Source organism: Rhamphochromis sp. 'chilingali' (genome assembly GCF_963969265.1).
Source record: "Rhamphochromis sp. 'chilingali' genome assembly, chromosome: 14".
NCBI classification, from domain to species: domain Eukaryota; kingdom Metazoa; phylum Chordata; class Actinopteri; order Cichliformes; family Cichlidae; genus Rhamphochromis; species Rhamphochromis sp. 'chilingali'.
In genome coordinates, this window is record NC_137941.1 from 9,527,382 (window position 1) to 9,551,111 (window position 23,730).

General features: G+C 41.5%; 1 protein-coding gene across 2 annotated transcripts; it reads left to right on the forward strand.

Moving 5' to 3' along the window:
* The first annotated feature begins 986 nt into the window (after positions 1–986).
* Positions 987–23,670, forward strand: klhdc3l (kelch domain containing 3-like). Of its 2 annotated transcripts, none has more exons than XM_080902235.1 (8): positions 987–1,081; positions 11,895–12,090; positions 12,709–12,791; positions 12,891–12,969; positions 14,308–14,354; positions 14,822–14,942; positions 15,462–15,645; positions 21,502–23,670. In XM_080902235.1, exons 2-8 carry the CDS (start codon positions 11,928–11,930, stop codon positions 22,112–22,114), a joined length of 1,290 nt encoding a protein of 429 aa, XP_080758361.1. In that variant the 5' UTR covers positions 987–1,081; positions 11,895–11,927; the 3' UTR covers positions 22,115–23,670. The 2 variants fall into 2 exon arrangements, with proteins under 2 accessions (XP_080758361.1, XP_080758362.1); XM_080902236.1 differs by having other exon boundaries at positions 1,010–1,081; positions 11,898–12,090.
* Positions 23,671–23,730: the final 60 nt, after the last annotated feature.

Consider the following 23,730-nt stretch of genomic DNA (forward strand, 5'->3'; position numbering starts at 1 on the left):
AACATCAGATAATGTCGGCTAGATCAGTAGAGACTGATTATTAGCTAAAGTTAGCTTTATCTAGTTTCCACCCAATGAACTGTTTTTATTTTGGTACTGTTCTGGTCGAATTGGGCTTCGTTGTTTATTTTAAATTGCCTTTAAGGAGAGTGAACTTAAATAGTGAAAACAGCCCAGACTTATTGGAAATGCACAATGATATACTTGTTTTTGAATCTTTCATCAAAGCTAGTTCCAGGGTTTCAAATGGCTGGAGTACCTTGCTAAGAATGCATCTTTCTGTTTTGTTTATCAGGTTTTTAGTAAGAATCTAAATAACAACATTTATGAAAGGCGGAGTTAGGAGTTGGCAGTGTTTACAGCAGATAAAAACAGCACATTTCAAAGTAAAAGTGAAGCAAAAAATACCTGATGAGACTGACGAGAGACCAGATGATGAGACCAGAGATGGAAAGTCAGAACAGTTGGCCTTCTGTGTGAAGGAGGGTGCAGTGAAGGAAAGGTTCATGGCCCAAATTTTGATGCTGCATCTACTGCAATTGAGAAACTACTGGTAGAGAAAGGAACTGATCAACTGAAAGTTGAGTCTGTGTAACATAGAATTACCACAGACTTGCAACAGTCATAGATTGGGGCATTTGGGGGTGTGCAATCCCATTTTAGAAAACAGTAACTTGAACTAATATACACTATATTTTCCCTTCATATCTGCTTTGCTATAAACTGTTTATTAGCAACTGGAAAAAATTCTGATAATCATGATTGAGTCGTTCCGTTTTTCACCCAAGAGCACGTGTATTATATTAAAACGGATTTTTTTAAAATCATTCTTATACATCATAGTCACCTAATTAGGTTGCTTTTAAAAATAACATTGTAATGTGTATCTAAAATGAGGTTTCATATCTCATCATACGCAGTACATTTGTTTTTTGCCGTCACGGACGCGTGGCCAATCCAAACAAATTCTTTCACTTCCCAGACCTGCGGTGGGAATTTACGAGGTGAAATCGAACGCACCAGCAGCCCGTTAGCAGTAAAGCAGCGACCAAAAAAGAGACACTGCAGCGGAGGACTGTGCGTAAGTAAAACATCATTTTAACGCCAAAACTGGCTGTTTTTTTTGTTTTTTTTTCACACGAAGTGACCTTTTTATAACTATTTTAGAGCTCAGAGGCTTTTCGGCACTGAAGCTCGGACCTGCTTTGGTTCCGTTTTGATCAAACAGACGAAAAAAAAGTTGATCTCATTTCCTCTTCTCGAGCGTTACCGTTATCATCCCTCTGATAGATTTTCCTCGGGGTTTAATATGTGGGAAACCAGTAAGTTATCTTACTTTAGCCAAGTGGCTTTCCTTCGATTACATAAACTACTGAAAGCACGCGGGGTGTCGCTGCTGGAGATGTGAGCGAGTTGTGGGTTCACGGGTCGCATTCCCCCTGATTAAACTGACGTGTCTAAAGTCACGTTAGGAACGGTTGTACACATCAGACAACTTCACGTTAACAGCCGCCTTGTACAAAAAAGCGCCTGTTGCTACTTATCTAATGTTAAACGGTTAGAAAACACTTTTTGTCCTGAGTATACACCTAAGATAAAGAAAGAGGGCAGTTAGCGTAGCCTTAGTCACCCAGACAACTTCATGTCTTATTATCTGTAACAGTCCGAGAATTTCAGATTCGATAGGAGTGAAAACATCACTAATGTGGCTTCATGGGAATACAGCGGCTCCATTGTGTGTGCTTTATCTGATTGCACCAGCTTGGGAAAAGTAATATATTACACATTTACCCAGAGGATTGGCAGAGACTGGTTGATTTAAATCTTTACCTCATATTTTAAGTTCGGTACCATCTATAAAGTGCATTTCCTTGGAAAGAATATATTACTGAATTTCTGATTAACATCCTCCCTAACAAGTCAGCTACCAGAATACAATGATGACACTATGTTGGTCCAGTAACTCCACAGATCACTTCCACTGTACTGATGAATGTTTGTAAAGCAGTAATAGCTTACTGCATTTAAAAAGAGGCCATGCAGTCTCTTTTTAAATACTTTTTAATTTGACCCTTTTTAAAAAAAAATCCAAATTATTTGTAGGTGATTATATTAGCTTTTTTTTTGCAACAAGCTAACAGTTACTCTGTGTATAGTCCTGAAGTGGCCTCCACACAGTAGCATCCACACAGGAAGTGATTTGGTTGTTTCCTTCCCATAACATTGTCACTGGCTGTTGGTTGGTAGTGGATAGGATACCAGGCTCTGGTTGCTTAGGTAACACTTGTGTATTTACTCCCCTCGTGTGTCAGTCAATGATATCCTTTGCACTCATTGGTGGTCAGTTCAGTCAGTCAGGACTAAGAAAGGTTTAACTGCCATTAACTTTACTGATCTCTGGTTTCCAGTTTGATTGCAGTTGCTTCCATAGACTCCCGGTCCCACAGAAGTCTGTGGGAAACTAGCCCTGACTTTTGTAAGCACTTTTCAGATTTTGTATCAGGCGACACAGGATAAAATATTTATTTGATCAATTTTGGTCATTTCGTCACGAATTGGTTGCAAAACTCTTCAGTTTGATGCTTCATAACACAACTTGATGAACCTACACCAGAGGTGCCTCTGTCCATCTTTTGCACTGTGTTTTATACTGTATAGAGCAGTGGTCCCCAACCTTTTTTGCGCAATGAGCCGGTTTATGTCAGACAATATTTTCATGGACTGGCCTTTAAGGTGTCGTGGATAAATACAACAAAATAAAACGAGTACCGGTACCCAAAAAAAATTATTCATAACACACGGGAAAAGACCCAGGGAAACCAAAGTTAACAATAAATACCCTGTAAATCATACATTTCACACCGAGCCTCAACTCTTGTGGCCCAGTACCAAACAAAGTATCAAAGTTGTTTGGTACCAGTCCGTGGCCCGGGGGTTGGGGACCGCTGGTATAGAGGACACTCCTTTAAACTAATGGAGATAGTGGATCTGGAGCAGATGCCATGGAGAGTTCAGCAAGGTGATTCACAGGCCTGCACGTACTGTCTGGACTGGACCCAGCTGCGCTCACCAGAAACTGGACTTCGGTATTGAGTTTGTACTGCTGCATGGGCTACAGCATAGAAGAGATCATTTTTTCCCTGATCATTAAACGTGTACATGGAGCAGTCTGAATGATCTAGCATCAAAAAACAATAGGAGGACATTTTTTTCTCTTGCTTTGATTTTAGATTGGAGCTTAAAGTGGCTAAGTTTAAAAAGATCTCCTTTTATCTTGTTCCAACTTTGTTTCAGCAAGTGTGCGTGTTTTATAAAGAGCGGCGTTTATGCAGGTGAGCAGCAGACTGAGTTAGTGGAGCTACGAGGTAAAAATGCAAAGAGGATGCAGATTTTTTTACCTGTTCAGCTGATAGCTGTCCACGTATGGTCACAAATTCTGGTCATCTGAATTTTTCATAGTTGCACATGAACATTTCTTCATGCTTGAAGTTTTTTTTTCTCATCAGTACTGTTGTGTTTTGTCTTTGGGCCCCACATGGTTCTTTACGAAGTATAAGGTGGTGCTTTAATAGGTGCATGTTAAACTCGACTGCGATTGGATGATTTATTGGGTCAATGGAGCAGATGGGCTAGCGCTAGTTAGAGTATGCTCACAGTTTCGAAACATTGCAGTTTCTTTAACAGCTCCATCCTGTTTCATTTGTTTGGCTGATATCTTCACATATTGTAAATTCATTAACACAAAGAAATCTATAAGACTTAAATAACCTATGTAAGACAGAAACCAACATAACAACATAGGAACAGTTTTGCTGTGCTATTTTCACCACAGGAGTTGATCATGGTGCTCAAACGTTATTTAAATTCCAGTGGGCAGCATTGCAGCAACCTGAGTTTTCTGCGACTCAGATTTCTGTAATAACATGATTACACATCCTGCTACAATAACAGTATTTGTTGACTGAGTGAGGTTCAGTCACTGCAGGAGAAAACCTCTTCACTGAAAAAATCCTACGACAAATCTGAAGTCTCAGAGTTGGTTAAAAACGACAGTAGAGTTTTTTTTTAGAGTAACTTGTTGTAATATTTGTTGGAACTGTAATTGAAATCAAAATACACAGTTATTTGCACAGCCTTAATTCGAGCTGCTTCATTATAGCAAATGATTGCTTTCCATAATTGGACCTCGAAAACCACAGATTCTCTGACTGTCATCTCAGCCTGAGCCGTGAGTGAGTTTTGGCTTTTAGAAAACACTTGAACAGAGGTGCATTTGAATTGTAACAGAAAACAAACGAGTAATCACTTTATCCTAATTATCCTGTTTTATTTAGAATCACTGGAAGACAAAATGTAAAAAGGAATTCCGATTAACCTTTCAGTGCTAGTATAATCACATGCCTGAAATGTTAAATTTAAGAATAAACTGTATTTATGCCAAAAGCTGGAACTTCCTGTGTTATAGTATCCAAAATATTAAAGAATGCCTATCACAGATTAGCTCAAATAAAATAGAAAAGTTCAGTAAAATAAAATCCAATAAGGTAAAATTTACAATCAAGAAGGAGTTCATTTACACAGAAAAGGTTAAATAAGATTAAAAAAAACAAGAGCGTCATAAACCAAAATCTATATTAAAAACAGAGCAGGTGCTTTGATTTGTAATAGAGGACAAAAAGAGAGCTTAAAAACAAAAAAGCCATTGTTTTAGCCTGAGGGGTGCTGAGGCGCAAAAGTCCACAAAGGTTGCTAACTTCCTGCATAGTCAGTTGCAACTGACCTCCAAAATAGCGATGGGAATTCCGGCTCTTTTTAGAGAGCCGGCTCTTTTGGCTCGGCTCACTAAAAAGAGCCGGCTCTTTTGGCTCCCAACTGGCTCTTCAGGTTGTTTTGTTGCTAGAAAGGTAGAAGCCTGGGGGATGCTAGTGTTAATTAATTTATTATCAACAACAATATAAAATTATGCACAAAAGGAATTACTAATGTTTTTAAAAAAATGTGGTTTTATTTATATATGTTTATATATAAATATATACGGTGGCCCCTAGAGACAAAGCACGTACAAACTCTGAAGCATGTACAAACTCCAAAACACATTTCTAGCGTTAACTGAACTTCCAAAACAAAGCTACCTAGATCACTTAAAGTACACAATTGAAAGCATATGTGTATTGTTTGTGTATTTATACACAGGCAGTCATATATATTCAAATAATTTAAAAAAATGTTAATTTACTTGGTACTTCGTGGCTTGTGTAACCACTAGGTAACAAAAGCTCAACACTGCCCCTAGCATCCTGGAGCACTTCCGTTGTGTTTTGTACATGTTTTGGAGTTTGTACGTGCAGACTGCAAACCAGGCTTTGTCATCCAACACAGCGTCTAACCTCACAAATGTGCTTCTGGAAAAATTGTCAGAAATTCCCATAAACACGCTCTTAAACATTATGGAAAGCCTTTCCAGGAAAGCTGAAGCTGTTATAGCAGCAGAGGGTGAGCTGACATCATATTAAACCCTGCGTATTAAGAATTAGATGTGACCCTGAAGTTCACAAGGCAGATGAGCCGATGCTTTAGGAAATATAGAAAAATATGGTGAAAAACAGCTGTTGCTCCATTTGATCCTAGATTTTAAGGACTGCATTCCTGAATATTGCTTTTTTTTCTCCATGAACAACAAAGTTATGGTCCCATTTATTCATGTGACTCTCAAGTATTTGGACAACACTTGGCTAGGTGTGTCACTTAAGTGTTGTGACCTCAGAGCTGTTTGCTCTTGTGACAGCCTGATAAGACAGCGGTCAAGTCCAAACAGAGGAATACTAATGGCTTTGTAAAACTGAGTATATTTCCTCACTTAGAGATGGAAAATTACTGCTCACAGTGAGAAAGAGCAACGCTATTAAAACTCAGCTTACATGTTATGTAAAAGCATCCTTAAATGAGTCACTGGTGCTGTTTAGTGACTTGTAGTAATATAACTGATATAACTAAAGCACCACTGCTTGTTCATGCGTATATTACACAGTAAACCGACCTTATATCCATCTGTGTTCTGGCATTTCACGGAATGATCGATTAGCTGATGAATGATAAAATAATAACAACAACAATAACAAAAGTCAGTAATTTCATTGTCCATTGGAAAAAGAACAGCCCTTAATATTTTTTTATGCTGTAAAACTAAATTACATTTAAAATGAGCCAGTAGTTCACGTTTTAAATTTTGGTCTTTTTTATATTTTCAACTTTTTGAAGGTGGCCTTGGGTTAGAATTCACAGGCTGGCTAGGCAATTTTTCTGTATTGAGTTTCCATGTTCTAAATGTGCCTGTTTTGGTTCTCTTTAGTACTCTAGCTTCGCTGTCTCTGCCACAACAAGTATTTAAATATATGTTTTTGAAATGCCAAACGATCATGTGTGTCATCAGCCATCCAGGACACCATCTATTAAAGCCAGAGAGAACATGCTGAGCGCAGTGTTTCCCATAGCTGTATTAGTTTTTATTTAAGCAGGAAGTGAAACTCTTGAAAAGAAGCTTTATTTCCCTAGAGTGCTATGGGTGTTGGCATGTTTCAGGATACTGGGAGTAACTCCACCTCCAAGAGAATATATGAAGAAGCCATCCGTCAGGGAGAACATGAGGCTATCTAGTTAGCATCAACTGGACTTTCAAAATAAGAGTGAGGAGGATTATTCATTAGTAAAATAGCTAGTAAATGTGGGAACACAGAGACAGACGGCCACTCATACTCACATCCAGCCCTACATGCACTTCTGAATCACTAGTTAACCTCACATGCATCGCTTTGGACTGTGGCAAGAAGCTGTAGTACCCAAGCCACTGGAGGAACATGCAAACTCCAACCAGTAAGTGTCATGGTTGGCTGTGTGGTAGGCGGGCAAGCAGGAGTGGTGGATCCAAAATGCAGGACTCAGACACAGAAGTTCAACTTAAAGCGCAGCTTTAATGCTGGAAAACCTCTTACTAACTAAACTCACCAAAAGACAAACAAAAACGCTGGTGGACTAAAACACTGAAGCACAAAACACTGAACTGGAAACAAAACACTGGCAACACGGAGGCAAAACACACACAGCTTGAGGGTACGACGCAACACTAACTCAGAGAAACACAGGGTCTAAATACACTGGGAAGTAACGAGGAGAATGAGACACAGAAGGAGAGCACAGCTGGGGGAAATTAGAACTGACGAGACAAGCAAAGCAGGACACATTCACATAAGTCACGGACCTTCAAAGTAAAACAGGAAGGATCACACAGAGACGCGAACTTGACACCGTGGAGACAGCAACTAAGAAACACAGAGACATAAACCATAAGGCAGAGGACTCTAAGAACCGAGAGACACAGAGGGGAACCCAAACATGCAGACACAGACTTACACAGAACAGAGGGCACATAGAGAAACATGAAGGGCAAGGGATAGAAACTAGAAACCACAGCATAACTCACACCAAGTACAATAATACAAAACCCACAAAGAACTAAAACGCTGGGTCAGGAGACCCAGGACCCTGACAGTACCCTCCCCCCAAGGGCTGGCTCCCGACAGCCCAACACAAGAAAACGAAAAAAAAAAAAAAAAGAAAACCGCCGAAAACAGAAAACAACCCGACCAGGGCAGGCGGCGGGGGTCCAGGAAGGAGGGCACGAAACAAAAACACAGAAGCATAAGAAAGCCCAAAAACAAAACACGAGTCCAAAACAGAACAGGTCAGGGGGCCGGCCGTGCGGAAGCCAACGGCGGCGACGACGAAGGAGACGACGGAGCAGGTCCGGGGGCCGGCCGCGCGGAAGGCAGCGGCGGCCACTCAGGCGAAGGCGGTCCGGGGGCCGGCCGCGCGGAAGGCAGCGGCGGCGACTCAGGTGATCCGGACCAGGCGAAGCACAGGCGGAGGCTGGGCCAGGCGAAGCACAGGCTGAAGACACGGAGGCTGGGCCAGGCGAAGCACAGGCTGAAGACACGGAGGCTGGGCCAGGCGAAGCACAGGCTGAAGACACGGAGGCTGGGCCAGGCGAAGCACAGGCTGAAGACACGGAGGCTGGGCCAGGCGAGGCTGAAGACACGGATGAAGCTGGACCAGACGAGGGTGAAGACTCGGATGAAGCTGGACCAGACGAGGGTGAAGACTCGGATGAAGCTGGACCAGACGAGGGTGATGAAGCTGGACCAGACGAGGGTGATGAAGCTGGACCAGACGAGGGTGATGAAGCTGGACCAGACGAGGATGATGAAGCTGCAGCAGGAGGCTGGACGGGCTCCTCGGACCCTCCAGCGGAGACAGGAGACGAAAGCCGGAGCGGTCCCTCGGACCCTCCAGCAGAAGCCACCACTAAGCCAGCAGTCATGGAGTCCTCTGGCAAACACGAAGGCAACTGGCGATGCACTGAGCACTGGCTCTGCCCAGGCAACGCTGACATGGTGCAGTTCTCAGGCGGCTGCATAGACTTCAGGGATCCAGAATCAGCTGGGGACTGAGACCTAGCCTCTGGGGAAGCCCTGGAGCGGCAAACTGTGCCAATGGCGGCTGAACCATGAAAAGCACCTTGAGATGAAATTAAACTTTCTCCCTGCATGGAGTGAATGAGCGAAACCGGTGATACTGGAGCCAGAGCTACGGGTAGCGGGGGCACTGGAGCTACTGGGACCTGCGCGACAGGCGGCACTGGAGCTACTGGGGCCTGCGCGACAGGCGGCACTGGAGCTACTGGGGCCTGCGCGACAGGCGGCACTGGAGCTACTGGGGCCTGCGCGACAGGCGGCACTGGAGCTACTGGGGCCTGCGCGACAGGCGGCACTGGAGACTGAGCTGAAACAGGCACTGGAGACTGAGCTGAAACAGGCACTGGAGACTGAGCTGAGGGAGGCTGCGGGGCAGGTGACACTGGTGTACTGGGGTGAAGGCAACGAGGATGCAGTCCCTCTCTTAAGGGAGGATGGAATGATTTAGTGATAAGGCTTGATGGGAACAGATGCTGATGCTGAGAATACCAGGCAGCGAGGGCTTCCAGGAGGGTAGCTGACCCTTCCTTGCCTGGACCGCCCATGCCAAACAGTTCGAAGCACATCCTGGCTCTCAGAGCTGTTATTAGTTGTTTTAATCTGTTAATGTCCAAAAAAACAGCTGTGCAGAGGGTGGAAGACAAAAAGTTGTCGAAAAAGACCACCTGAAGGAGTCTCTTGGGGGTGTCCTCAGCGTGGATTACTTCCCGGCAGTAATTCCACAACTGCGCGAAATACTGAAACCGTGAGTCCGCAGGATCCATTTGATGGTTGCGTCGTTCTGTCATGGTTGGCTGTGTGGTAGGCGGGCAAGCAGGAGTGGTGGATCCAAAATGCAGGACTCAGACACAGAAGTTCAACTTAAAGCGCAGCTTTAATGCTGGAAAACCTCTTACTAACTAAACTCACCAAAAGACAAACAAAAACGCTGGTGGACTAAAACACTGAAGCACAAAACACTGAACTGGAAACAAAACACTGGCAACACGGAGGCAAAACACACACAGCTTGTTGAGGGTACGACGCAACACTGACTCAGAGAAACACAGGGTCTAAATACACTGGGAAGTAACGAGGAGAATGAGACACAGAAGGAGAGCACAGCTGGGGGAAATTAGAACTGACGAGACAAGCAAAGCAGGACACATTCACATAAGTCACGGACCTTCAAAGTAAAACAGGAAGGATCACACAGAGACGCGAACTTGACACCGTGGAGACAGCAACTAAGAAACACAGAGACATAAACCATAAGGCAGAGGACTCTAAGAACCGAGAGACACAGAGGGGAACCCAAACATGCAGACACAGACTTACACAGAACAGAGGGCACATAGAGAAACATGAAGGGCAAGGGATAGAAACTAGAAACCACAGCATAACTCACACCAAGTACAATAATACAAAACCCACAAAGAACTAAAACGCTGGGTCAGGAGACCCAGGACCCTGACAGTAAGGCCCCAAACAGCTGTTTGATTCAAATTCAGCACTGTAACTGAGTAACATTAAACTTCTTATAGGCTTGAAATTTCATATTTCAAAACTGCAGGAAATTACTGGATAAATGCTTCCCACAGTAGGGGTTCAGTCTGGATTTAGCCTGCTTTCTTTGTAGATGAGAAGCTTGAGTGTCAGTTTGAAGGTTTCTGCTTTGGCTCCTTGTTCAGATGCTGGGTGCTCTCAGTCGGTACTAAAAAGGTATCCAGTTGGTATCCGGGGCTATGGCTCCCCACGCCCTCTAGCAGATCATTACACGAAGGAACCTTTTAAATACAAGCGCGCTCATGCTCACAGGTGTACACACGGGTGCTCACAGACACAAACTACACCCTTTTTGGCTCCTACTTCTCCTCCTGTGTGCTGTCAATCCTACGTGCTGCACAATAATAATTAATATTTAGTATTTACTGTTATATTCACATAGATCATCGCAATGATGTTGTTTATTATATTGCTCTCTCTTTTTTGCTTGTTTTCTCTTTTGTCTTTCTCAACAGGTGATCCAGGTGATTGATATATGTATTTTTTGTCTGTTTGTTTTGTTGGTTTTTGTTTTTTGCCCTTTATCATCATTCCTCTTCCCCGCTGTTTTTCTTTCCCTCGTTCTTTCTCCCTTTTCTTTCCCCCAGTCATGTCTGTCCCGTGTGTAGTAAGCGAAAATAAAATAAAATAAACAATAAAAGCAAAGGTGAGTCAAATAGACCAATACGGCAAGGCCGGGATGGTCCATTTGGTCAAGTAATTCTGTTGGGCATCTTTCTTTGCCTTTAGATGATAATTCTGATGGCAAAAGAACCAAACGGGACAGGGGAAAAAAAAAAGGTATCCAGTTGTTTTGTGCGTCAGAACAGTTTTCCAAAGGCTGCTGTTGTCACTGGCCATCGGGTAAATGCAGAACAAACAGGATTCATTTGAGGAGTAAAGTTAATGTGCACTCAAACCAAATGTCTTCAGTAAATTAATTCAGGAGAAAAAAATTTGTTCATTTGATAAGAAGTTTATCATTCAACAAGGAAGAAGGAAGAAGAATGGTATAAAATTCTGTCAATGCCACAATGTGCATGTAAATAAAAGTTAATTTTGTCTTTCTCAGGACTCTGCAGGCAGTCGGAAAAAAGATGCAAATGAGGGAAAAGCTCTGATGGGTTCTAAAATGAAAGTTAAATTAGTGTAGTTGCGTGCAGGATCATAAGTACTAGAGTTTTTGGAAAGTTGAGTAAACTATGATTATATTATCGTGTTATATTATTATTATTACACTACAATTCTGGCTCTGTTTGAGGAGCGGTGCTCCAAAAAACTTGGTGTAGTCCCTCTGCTCTTTTAAGATATGAACTCGTGAATCTCCACTCATGTTCTGGTGATACAGACAGTTTTTAAAGCATTTATTGTGTAGTGGTTTGCACATTAGCTTAGAAAGTAAAAGGTTCCAGGGTCAGTTCCAGCCACAGACAGGTTAGGAAGGGCATCTGGCGTAAAACTGCCCAATCAAACATGTGGAGCTTGCTGTGGTGACCCCTCGTGAATACGGAAGCAGCTGTTGCTTGGGTTTTTCATTTGTCCTGTCTCCTGTAGTGCAGCCTTTGTTTCATCCACTTTGATCAGGGCCTGTTCACACGGACGGAGATGAAACTCATCGTTTTGCACCGTTTAACAACTTACAGCATCCAGGTGGAGTCAGTCAGCGGCTCTAGTATCTAAAAAATGTAAACTTTTAACAGAAAGAAGGCTATTTAGTCCTGCATATCATCGCACAATGAAGCTAAAAAGGTGCTACCAGTCTGTAACATTTGTTCTTGGCACTTTTTAGCCATGATAGTGGGTCCATATAACGCACGACTGTATACACTTACTTTCTTTTAGAAGATGTTCCAGTGAGAGTGAGGGCTGCCAGGTATGAGTCAGAACAACCCCTGTTTGTGGAAACAGCTCCCCCTGAGAAGCAGCCTGTCCCCATGCGACCGCTACAAGCACGCCTGCTGCAGCTACAATGCAAACGTCTACGTCCTGGGAGGCAGAGAGAACAGATGTCTGAGGGATTTCTGGAAATACAACGTGGGTAAGGGCCCCCATCCATTAATAGCCATGCATATATAAAGATGCAGCTCTATATAAAGACGGATGACAGAATACTTCCTTAGAAGCGATATCCTTGTGGCTGGTCGCAGAATAGCCACTAGAAAGACCTCTTTTTAAGAATTACATATTAGGCAGAGTAGCCAAAAACCATGTTCAGGTACTCATTTACATAAAGCCCTCTCTTCAAATGACCAATTAGTCTACTACTTAAAACAGCACAAAAGAAACAGACAAATGTTATGACTTAACACTTTGATCTTCACTAAGATCTGTCCTTTCAGGTATGGTTATGATCACCTCCTGCTCTGCCCTGGTGAAGGCTACAATGCTTCAAATCTCCATCTTTTATATGCAGTCTTTTATTAAAAGATAGCACCAACTATTCCTATGGTATTTGGGCAACGCCTTTGTGCAGATGTAGAAAGTGTTGCAAGTCGTTCAAGTTTATATACACACTGTCATTCATGAAAAAAGATGCAACATTTATTCCACTTAAACTTTGCAAAGGATGTTTTTTGCTGCATTCTTATAAAACAGCCTCCTGTAATATTCTTTTTGTAATCATCAGTTAACAACACTGCTGTGTTCAATATTTCAGTGTCTGATGAATGGACCGAGTTGAGCTGCAGTGGTGAAGCGGCACCAGAGGAGCTAGAGGGACATTCTATGGTAGCTCACAAGGTACCTTCAATTTCTTTAATCATTGGACATAAAGCAGAGAGACCATCTTATGACAGCGGTGGGCATGCAGAGTATGTTTAACAGCTTTGAACTTTTCAGGGTTTCCTGTACGTGTTTGGAGGCCTGTTGGACTCTGCATACACCACATGCAGATGTGCTCTCTGGGTGTTTGACATCGGTGAGTTTCACTGCAGTGCAGCATGGGCTGGCAGCCAGTCACACTACTGTTGTAGTCAATTCTCAGGCTCAGCAGGTAAAACATGTTGCTGCATGTCGATCCTCCTAATCCCTGTAAAACGTTTCATTCCTCTGTGTCACTAAAGCTGAGAGAGAAACCTGAGAGGGTCTCCATGCTCATAACCTCACGACTCTAAAGACAATTAGAAACAACATAAGAAAAGGTGATTTACCCCAACACATATTTATCAAATGGAGGAAAACTGCAGCTGTGTTCATTTCCTGCTCTAACACTTCCTGTGTTCTTCACTTCAGCTCAGTTTTTATTCTGCTTGTTCCAACATAACCTAAATTCCATCTCATGCACAGTTTTTTTCAATTCTCACCACTTATTGTATATAAAATCATATCACATCTGTAAAAAGCCCCCGAAACGCCCACCCTCAAAATCAATTGGTTCTTTTGTTTTCATAAGAACTACAATATGTTTAATGAAGCAATTGTTTTACACAATTGTTACATTTTACCGAACTTGGATATTTTTAGAAGTATAAGCTCTTGAAGTTTTCGTTCCACTCCAAGTGTCACGATGTAAAGAAAAATCTAGTTTTTGTTCAGCATGATGGGATCTGTCATGACTTGCATAAAATGCAGCAGTTTCATTTCTTTGACATAGAGCAACAGAGACAAGCATTGAAAAAGTGCATTCTGGGTAAACTTTCAAGGTTAATATCCTTGGATGGATAGGTCAATGTAGCGATAGCTGTGGAGTGGAGAAGCAACACTGGTGTTACCGCAATCTCAATAATAGTTAGGACAGATCACACTGATCAAAGCAAGTTATGGTCCTGAAGATGTTTTTCTAAGTTCGAATCTCAATTGAGTTGAAGGTCAAGGTCAGGGGTCAACTTCTCTTAAAATCACCTATGCTAGGAAGCGGACAGGTAGCACAGGTAGCTGGTGGTATTTTTAAATATGTTATTTATTAAAAATATTTTGCCTGGTTACATTTAAGCATTAAAAACGACAGGATTAGGTTTAAAACTGTCTTGGTTTAGGTTAAAATATAACATTTACCACGTCTTTTAAAGCCTCTCTACTTTGGCCAACTGGACAGTTTGTGTCCCTGTAACAATAGATTTCATAAGACTGGGCTGCACAACAGTGTGTGTCAGTGTATTTCAGAATTATTGCAGAAGTGCCTCTCCTCTTTGTATGTTAGCCTTTACTTACTTTTTTTTGTCTTGGAGTAAGGCTGACAGATGTTGTAAAGATATCATATCCATTTTATTGTACGTCACTCTTTTAGTTTAATTTTCTTGTGTCATTTGTGTTTCAGCAAAGCAGAAGTGGGTGCAGTGGCAGGGAAAGAGGAGCTTGCTTCAGGTACCGAGTGCTTTTCATATCTAAATGATAACATGTTCTCTGTCTATAAAAAACAATCAGATGGTTAGATCTCATTATCAGCTTATAACAGAAATAATTAACCGCTCAGTCCTCGTGTGCTGCCGTTTGTTTTGTGTCACGCAGTCACAACACTTGGAAGCACATCAGTGAACACTGTGCACAGTTCCTGCCATCCTTTGCTTGTTTTAGCTTGTATCAGCAGAACAGAAGTCACACACTACCCACATATTTGTTAGAACTTTAAAGGTCAAATAAATTGATTTGCAGTGTTTCCCCACAGAATGGATATACCTAAGTAGGAAGAGGATCACCAAAGTAGGAAGAGAAAGGTTAGGGTTAGGTTGAAGAAGCCCAAATTTAATGCATTTTTTGTGACTGTTCAATCAAGGTCATAGAAGTAGCTTACCATCTATTCTAAATGTATTTCTCTCTCTTTCTGTGTGCAGACCCAAATGCCGACCAACAGGAAGGGCCACAGCACCGTGGTGCTCGGCTCTGCCATGCTCATGTACGGAGGATTCATTGACATGAAAGGCACCTCCCAGGATTTCTGGAGTTTGGACTTTAGTGAGTTTAAAACTGACAAAAGGGAGAATTCAGTCAGCTCCTTCCATATAAAACTAACCAAATCTTAAAATTCCCACCTCACACCCTCAAAATCAGCTGACCTTTTATGGTATTTGCCAGAGTTACTATCAAAAGATTAATTGTAGCTTTTGTTCAGCATGATTTTTCTATAAGCAACTTTGAGCATTAATATAATGGGATAGATCATAAGTTCAGTAAACTGCATCAGTTTAGTCCCACTTGATGCCAAGCTCATCTTCTAGCTGTGATTCCATCTTGGTCAATATAATTTTATAAACTGCTCATATTTACCAGTGTGAATGTAGTTTATAGCTGTGAGATGGAGAAACAAATTGACAATTAAACTGAGCTGAACCGTTTCTAGGAGTGAAGTCTCACCCATATTCAGTTAGAGGGCAGCATGTGAACATCATCAGCATTGTGACACATGCAAACACAATGTGAGCTGCAGAATGAGCATTAATTATAGATACTTGTTTGTGTGTGTGTTAATGGCAGATACCATGTCTTGGTCCCTGCTGAGTGGCTCTCAGCAGGACTCATTAGGCCCAGGCCCCAGACACAGTCACTCAGCTATAGCCTATCAGGGCTGCGTGTACCTGTTCGGAGGCTTAAAAGGTTTACGGGAGCAGAGAGACTTCTGGAAGTGGAATTCCAGCAGCCAGACATGGAGTTCACTCAAGTAAGTGCAGAGTTTGTCTGTATTTTTGAAAACTGGATGCAGTGAAAAAGATCAGTCTCGACATTAAAACCACTGACAGGTAGTGATGGGCAAACTGAGACATACAAAGTCGTTGTGCCAGCACTGGATCATGGTTTCAAAACAATTTCACAGCCATCTCCACAGCGACACCTGCTGGCTGCTTTTGTGTCAGTACTTGAACAGGCTATTCTGTGAAACAACACAGACAAGCATTGCAGATTTCTAGACAAATCTACATGTTATACCAGACTATCAATAGTTATGATCAATACATGTTTTGGAGAACTTCCTTTACAACAAAATAAGAAATACTTTGGAATGGTTAAAGACAGCGATGACTGCAATGAACTCTGTGTTTCAGCATTTTGCTGTGGTTGTGTTAACGTACATGAGGCTGTTTCAGTTACTTACTAATTCAGTGCAATACAAAACAAGCCAGTTTGTAAATAATGTATACTGAAATTAGCTGCTCTGTTCATCATGATGTCCACACAAGGTCTGTGGATTTGACTGCGGCTCATTTTGTAAATAGGTTAAGTAGAGGCCCCAATATCATTTATTCTCTTTGTGACTGAATATAGCTAATTACACTTATGGAAAATGAATAAAATAAGAGAAAAATGAAGCAATACTGTCTACATTTGTCATATGCAAAGATTTTTATTCACGACATTTTGAGTCTTTTTGGTTTTTCAGCTATTCTTAGGTGAGTCAGATGTTTTTTCATTATTATTAACTGACATCCCTAACCTTGGAAAAAGTCCATTCACGAGGCACACTTATTGCAGGTATACATAAGTCTTTTTTGCCATGATATAAAGGTGTGAATATGTAACACATCACTCCTGTGAATATACTACTGGATCATATGCCCCTTGAAGGAATTCATCTCTGTGGGTTTCACTAACCTGGCTGTCAAAAAGTTCTATGTTTTTTTAATCCTGTGCTGTGGTTATTGTTTTTGCTGCTGCTGACTCTTAAGCTTTCTGGGAGTTTTTACTATCATTATATTTGGTCTACACTCTGACAATAAAACCTAGAAGCTGTAGGTAAGCCGCCTGTTGAAACTATAGTTAAATGCACCAGCAATGAACCCAGACCCAGAGTCATTCTAAATTAGCTCACACTGGCTCTTACAGATGGTCAGCCTCTAAAAAACACAACTTTGCTCATTAGCTTTTTCAATTTAGGCCCAGTTTATACAGGGAGTGCAGAATTATTAGGCAAGTTGTATTTTTGAGGGATAATTTTATTATTGAACAACAACCATGTTCTCAATGAACCCAAAAAACTCATTAATATCAAAGCTGAATGTTTTTGGAAGTAGTTTTTAGTTTGTTTTTAGTTTTAGCTATTTTAGGGGGATATCTGTGTGTGCAGGTGACTATTACTGTGCATAATTATTAGGCAACTTAACAAAAAACAAATATATACCCATTTCAATTATTTATTTTTACCAGTGAAACCAATATAACATCTCCACATTCACAAATATACATTTCTGACATTCAAAAACAAAACAAAAACAAATCAGCGACCAATATAGCCACCTTTCTTTGCAAGGACACTCAAAAGCCTGCCATCCATGGATTCTGTCAGTGTTTTGATCTGTTCACCATCAACATTGCATGCAGCAGCAACCACAGCCTCCCAGACACTGTTCAGAGAGGTGTACTGTTTTCCCTCCTTGTAAATCTCACATTTGATGATGGACCACAGGTTCTCAATGGGGTTCAGATCAGGTGAACAAGGAGGCCATGTCATTAGTTTTTCTTCTTTTATACCCTTTCTTGCCAGCCACGCTGTGGAGTACTTGGACGCGTGTGATGGAGCATTGTCCTGCATGAAAATCATGTTTTTCTTGAAGGATGCAGACTTCTTCCTGTACCACTGCTTGAAGAAGGTGTCTTCCAGAAACCGGCAGTAGGACTGGGAGTTGAGCTTGACTCCATCCTCAACCCGAAAAGGCCCCACAAGCTCATCTTTGATGATACCAGCCCAAACCAGTACTCCACCTCCACCTTGCTGGCGTCTGAGTCGGACTGGAGCTCTCTGCCCTTTACCAATCCAGCCACGGGCCCATCCATCTGGCCCATCAAGACTCACTCTCATTTCATCAGTCCATAAAACCTTAGAAAAACCAGTCTTGAGATATTTCTTGGCCCAGTCTTGACGTTTCAGCTTGTGTGTCTTGTTCAGTGGTGGTCGTCTTTCAGCCTTTCTTACCTTGGCCATGTCTCTGAGTATTGCACACCTTGTGCTTTTGGGCACTCCAGTGATGTTGCAGCTCTGAAATATGGCCAAACTGGTGGCAAGTGGCATCTTGGCAGCTGCACGCTTGACTTTTCTCAGTTCATGGGCAGTTATTTTGCGCCTTGGTTTTTCCACACGCTTCTTGCGACCCTGTTGACTATTTTGAATGAAACGCTTGATTTTTCGATGATCACGCTTCAGAAGCTTTGCAATTTTGAGACTGCTGCATCCCTCTGCAAGATATCTCACTATTTTTGACTTTTCTGAGCCTGTCAAGTCCTTCTTTTGACCCATTTTGCCAAAGGAAAGGACGTTGCCTAATAATTATGCACACCTGATATAGGGTGTTGATGTCATTAGACCACACCCCTTCTCATTACAGGGATGCACATCACCTAATATGCTTAATTGGTAGTAGGCTTTCGAGCCTATACAGCTTGGAGTAAGACAACATGCATGAAGAGAATGATGTGGACAAAACACTCATTTGCCTAATAATTCTGCACTCCCTGTAGCTGTATTGTCCTAATCGCTCCAGCAGTTTAGCAAATTACAAGCTTGCTACATTGCTTTTCATTTTTTAAGTTAAAGTACTTTTTGCTTCCTAATGTTTCTTTATTCACATTTTTTTTTTACCTGTGTTTTAATTTGTGAAACTATATTTTAGTTGTAATTTATTTATTTTTTTAGTTTTGCTTTTAAAGAACTTTGTGTTTCAAATCAAGAAACTAATTTGCTTCAGATGATTTAAATGATTTATTCCAGATAGAGTGGTGTAATGCAGAGTAATGAGGCGTGGTGTTCATGGCAAATTGTAAAGGGTGAGAAATGAGTCAAACCTTGTAAAACAAATGCAGTTTTTAGCATAAAGAGTAAAGCAAAGAGCAGGAGGAACATAAAGGGAAGGTCAAGACTCACGAGAAAACTTGACAAGCAGTCTGTTGCAGCTCCTCATCTGAATATTCCCACATAACACAACATGGCAGAAGAACCTGATCCAGTTGATGAGACAGAATCCTTCAGCAGCGGCTGAAAAGACTGGGATCACTTTTCAGCCGCTGCTGACAGGCTGACATGTGAGGTGGAAACACTGATTGTAGTGTGTCTGTTGAAAAAAAAAAAAAAAAAAGGAAAGAAAGAGTCCTGAGGAACCGTCTCTTTAATGGTTTAGTAATACGTAAATTTATGTATATAAAGAGCTTCAGATCACTGAGATTTACATCTGGAGACTTGTTTTTCTTTTGTTGTTTTTTTTGTTCTGGATGACTGAATATGTTACATGTAAAGACTTGTGGATTGATTCGTCTGGCGTTATGAACATGAACAGCAGTTTATCAGGACTAATGATTAGCCGGTCAGTAGCATAGTCAGGACTAACGTCACTTGTTTTTGCCCCCTGAGGCACAGGTATCATACAGCAAATGGAAAAAAAACAGACAGACAGTGTGACCCTAATAACACAATGTTACTGGAAGGTCTTGTGATTTCTAATGGTGATAACCTGACTTTGTAGGTTGTAAACCGTTACAGTTACATTTAAGTAAAGTCTGAGAAAAATATGACAGCTTAAGATGCAGATGTAATTGTTTGTTTCTCACCTCCCCTCCAAACTTTCTCTGGTTGGTTTAGAGGCGTTTTATGGCAGGGTTCCTGAAATGAACTGACTGAGTGCTGCCAACTTACAGTGGGGCAAAAAAGTATTTAGTCAGCCACCGATTGTGCAAGTTCCCCCACCTAAAATGATGACAGAGGTCAGTAATTTGCACCAGAGGTACACTTCAACTGTGAGAGACAGAATGTGAAAAAAAAAAAAAAAAAAAAAAATCCATGAATCCACATGGTAGGATTTGTAAAGAATTTATTCGTAAATCAGGGTGGAAAATAAGTATTTGGTCAATAACAAAAATACAACTCAATACTTTGTAACATAACCTTTGTTGGCAATAACAGAGGTCAAACGTTTACTATAGGTCTTTACCAGGTTTGCACACACAGTAGCTGGTATTTTGGCCCATTCCTCCATGCAGATCTTCTCGAGAGCAGTGATGTTTTGGGGCTGTCGCCGAGCAACACGGACTTTCAACTCCCGCCACAGATTTTCTATGGGGTTGAGGTCTGGAGACTGGCTAGGCCACTCCAGGACTTTCAAATGCTTCTTACGGAGCCACTCCTTTGTTGCCCGGGCGGTGTGTTTTGGATCATTGTCATGTTGGAAGACCCAGCCTCGTTTCATCTTCAAAGTTCTCACTGATGGAAGGAGGTTTTGGCTCAAAATCTCACGATACATGGCCCCATTCATTCTGTCCTTAACACGGATCAGTCGTCCTGTCTGGTGCAGGTCTACAATGCTTTTCCTGGTGTCCTTCGAAAGCTCTTTGGTCTTGGCCATGGCGGCGTTTGGAGTCTGACCGTTTGAGGCTGTGGACAGGTGTCTTTTATACAGATGATGAGTTCAAACAGGTGCCATTCATACAGGTAACGAGTGGGGGACAGAAAAGCTTCTTACAGAAGACGTTACAGGTCTGTGAGAGCCAGAGATTTTCCTTGTTTGAGCTGACCAAATACTTATTTTCCACCCTGATTTACGAATAAATTCTTTACAAATCCTACCATGTGAATTCATGGATTTTTTTTTTCACATTCTGTCTCTCACAGTTGAAGTGTACCTCTGGTGCAAATTACTGACCTCTGTCATCATTTTAAGTGGGGGAACTTGCACAATCGGTGGCTGACTAAATACTTTTTTGCCCCACTGTAATTCAAAGACATTATCAGAGGTGCACGTCACAGAAATCACTGCGCATTAGAGCTCTGAAACTGATGAAGGAGACTTGGAAATCAAGTTTGCATCCAGATCAAAGGGAAATTTTACTGTCTGCATATTCTTGGTGACAAACGTACCACAAATAGACTCACTGTTTTTCTAATCTGTGATATATCAGCTTTAATTCCCAAAGTGTGAAAAGAGCTTTGGCAAAAGGAAAGGAAAAAGGGGGCAGGAAGCTTGTAGTGTCTGCTGTGACACACAGATGTATCTGCAGTCAGTTTTTTGGTGTCCTCAAAACACACAAGAGTCAGTATTAAACTCAACACCTCACTTTAAGATGTTTTTCCACAGATCATTTGCCTCACCCCTCTTTTGTGTCCTCAGTTCCTCTCTTAGCGTATTAGTCTTAGCCCCTCCCTACCACAGAGAGCAGAGGAGGCAAGGAAGAGACACAAGGAGAGGAGTCAAGGCAGCTGGTGTTCAACAAAAAGAGATGTCCGTCCTTTAAATACGATGAGTGACACATCTGTCAGAAATAGATTTATCATCCCAGGTTTAACAGTGCAAATGATGTGTTTTATATCCAGGGGTAATTTTAATAAAGTAACATGGCACAACACGCCATATAGAAATATTATCACACATACGATCACACATGGATCAGCAGATTATCGATTACAGCTCCTGGTGCTCCCAGCACTTCCTGTCTGACCGGTCTGTTTAGCTCTGATGTTTTTAGCACTGACTGCTGAACTTATTTGGCATCATTTGGTGTGCTCTTTCCTGCTAACACCACCTGTGGTTGTTTTTCTCAGGTACGGCCCTCCTAAACTCACAGGACACTCAGCTGTCACCTATAAAGACTCAATGCTCCTTTTCGGTGGAGGCGAGACCCAGGACTCTCCAAAGAACTGCCTGTGGAGATACAGCTTCATCACTCAGACCTGGATGCAGCTCACCACACTCCCGGGCTCCAACCCCCCAGACAAGATTCACCATTGCTGCACTGGTCTGGGTCCCAGCTACAAAACCAGTAGCACCAGCAAGAGCTTCTGCTCAGACTCAGGACTCCAGCCCAGGTTACTGGGAGGGAAACTCAAGCCGTTTAAGAACAAGTGCTTCCCAGCACCAGATAACGCTATAGAGCTGGAGACTTTCACTCCAGACAGAGAAGCCAACAGAAGTTCTTCAGAACTGGAGACCAGCAGAGAGGCCTTAATAGAGATAGATGGTCAGCGTATTGGAAGCTGCCTGACATTTGAGAACAAAGCATTCATGAAACAATGGAGCTGCTCAGAGGAGGAGGCGCTGGAGGACAAGGATGGAGACATCACTCAGCATCTGCCCGACCTGCTGCTGGTGCTCGGCGGAAAACCTTGTACGAGAACCAGCCCCATCTCCATGTGGCAGGTGACGATGATTGACTGAATAAACGATTCTGTTCTCTGCGCGAGAAGCAGGTTTTAATAGGTGTTACTAGCTTTCTGTGAAAAAGAAAACAACATGAAATATTTTTATACTTTTGTACAGTTTCAGTGTTTTGATTTTTACATTTTTTGCAACATTCAAGTAAATTTTGGGGAAATGGCATTAGCATGAGCTGTGTCCTGTTAACAGTGAATGTGAAAAAACACAGTATCTGTTCTGTGTATCTGTTTATAGTTTCTGTAAGAACAGGGAAGGTATTGGAATCAGATCTTTAGTGAGCATCAGCCCAGAATTTCACAGTCATTTATTCCTGTATTAATAAAGACAGAATAGTGCATTTTTATTCTTGGTTGTACTCCCATTGTACACTTCATTAGGTACACCATGCTACCACCAGGGTGGACCTACTTTAGTTAATTGTTCATGGCACAGATTCACCCAAGTTTCTGCAAACATTCCTCAGAGATTTTGTTCCACATTGACATGACAGCATCACACAGTGGCTGTACAGTGAACTCATTGTCATCTTCATGATACCAGATACCAGATATGTGGCACATCATGTTATCCTGCTGGAAGCAGCCATCAGAAGATGGATACACTGTGGTCATACAGATAGGCAACAGCTATACTCAGGTATCTAATGAACTGAAAAAAGAACAAAACAGAAATAAATGAAAAATAAGCATTATTTAATTAACATTAAAATAAGTATTTGCAGTGTCAGAAGGCTTTGGAGTGTCTGTATTTACCATTGGTACTTACTGAGGCAGGGACATCTAAAGAGTGAGTCAGCTCTTTGTGTTGTGATGGATTATTTTATTCTTCTGACCTCCTTAAATCTGTCCACGATCAATACCACACATCACATGAGACAGAACAGCTAATCTAAAGCTGAACACTTTCAAACAAAAAATCAACTGTAATGAGCAAACCTGCTAAGAAATACTCATTCAAAATACACAAACTCCCTTCAGGTGGTGCCAACAAAGGTGAACGTGTGTCTGAGTGAGTTAAGAATATTTCTACTCGAGTAAAAAATATTTGAAATTGTGTTGCATTCGTTCGTCAGCTGAGCTTCTCCCACAGCTCCTTTTAAAATGACCAAAATTGTTTCATTTATGTTCTCATATTTTTATAGAAATATAGCTTCATGACAGAAATTCTTACCTGTTCTATGAAAAGGACATTTAAACAATTCCCATCTGTTACTTCTTACAAAACAACTTCTTTGTTTTAATAAAAGTACAAAAAGTAAACTGAACGTATGTTTGAGTGAATTACAGTATGCTTATATTATTTAAGATGGCGACTGTGCAATACTTTGATAAACAACATATTGCACTGGAGACCTCACAGTCAGACTCTTTGTTACCTCCATGCTTTACTTTCAAACTAAATCCAAACATCTGGGCTGCAGATGTGGAAGATCGGCAAGATTTTTGACAGAAACAGAAAATCTATAGATCACTCAAATATCTGAAGAGTGTCAAAGTCATACCAAATTCTCTAAAAGGATTCTTTTTTTTTTTCAAATAAAAAGTATTGCAAAAGTACATCGAAATGTCACCTAAAGGTCAGTGAGGAATATTAGTGAGTTGTAAAATAATAGTGTG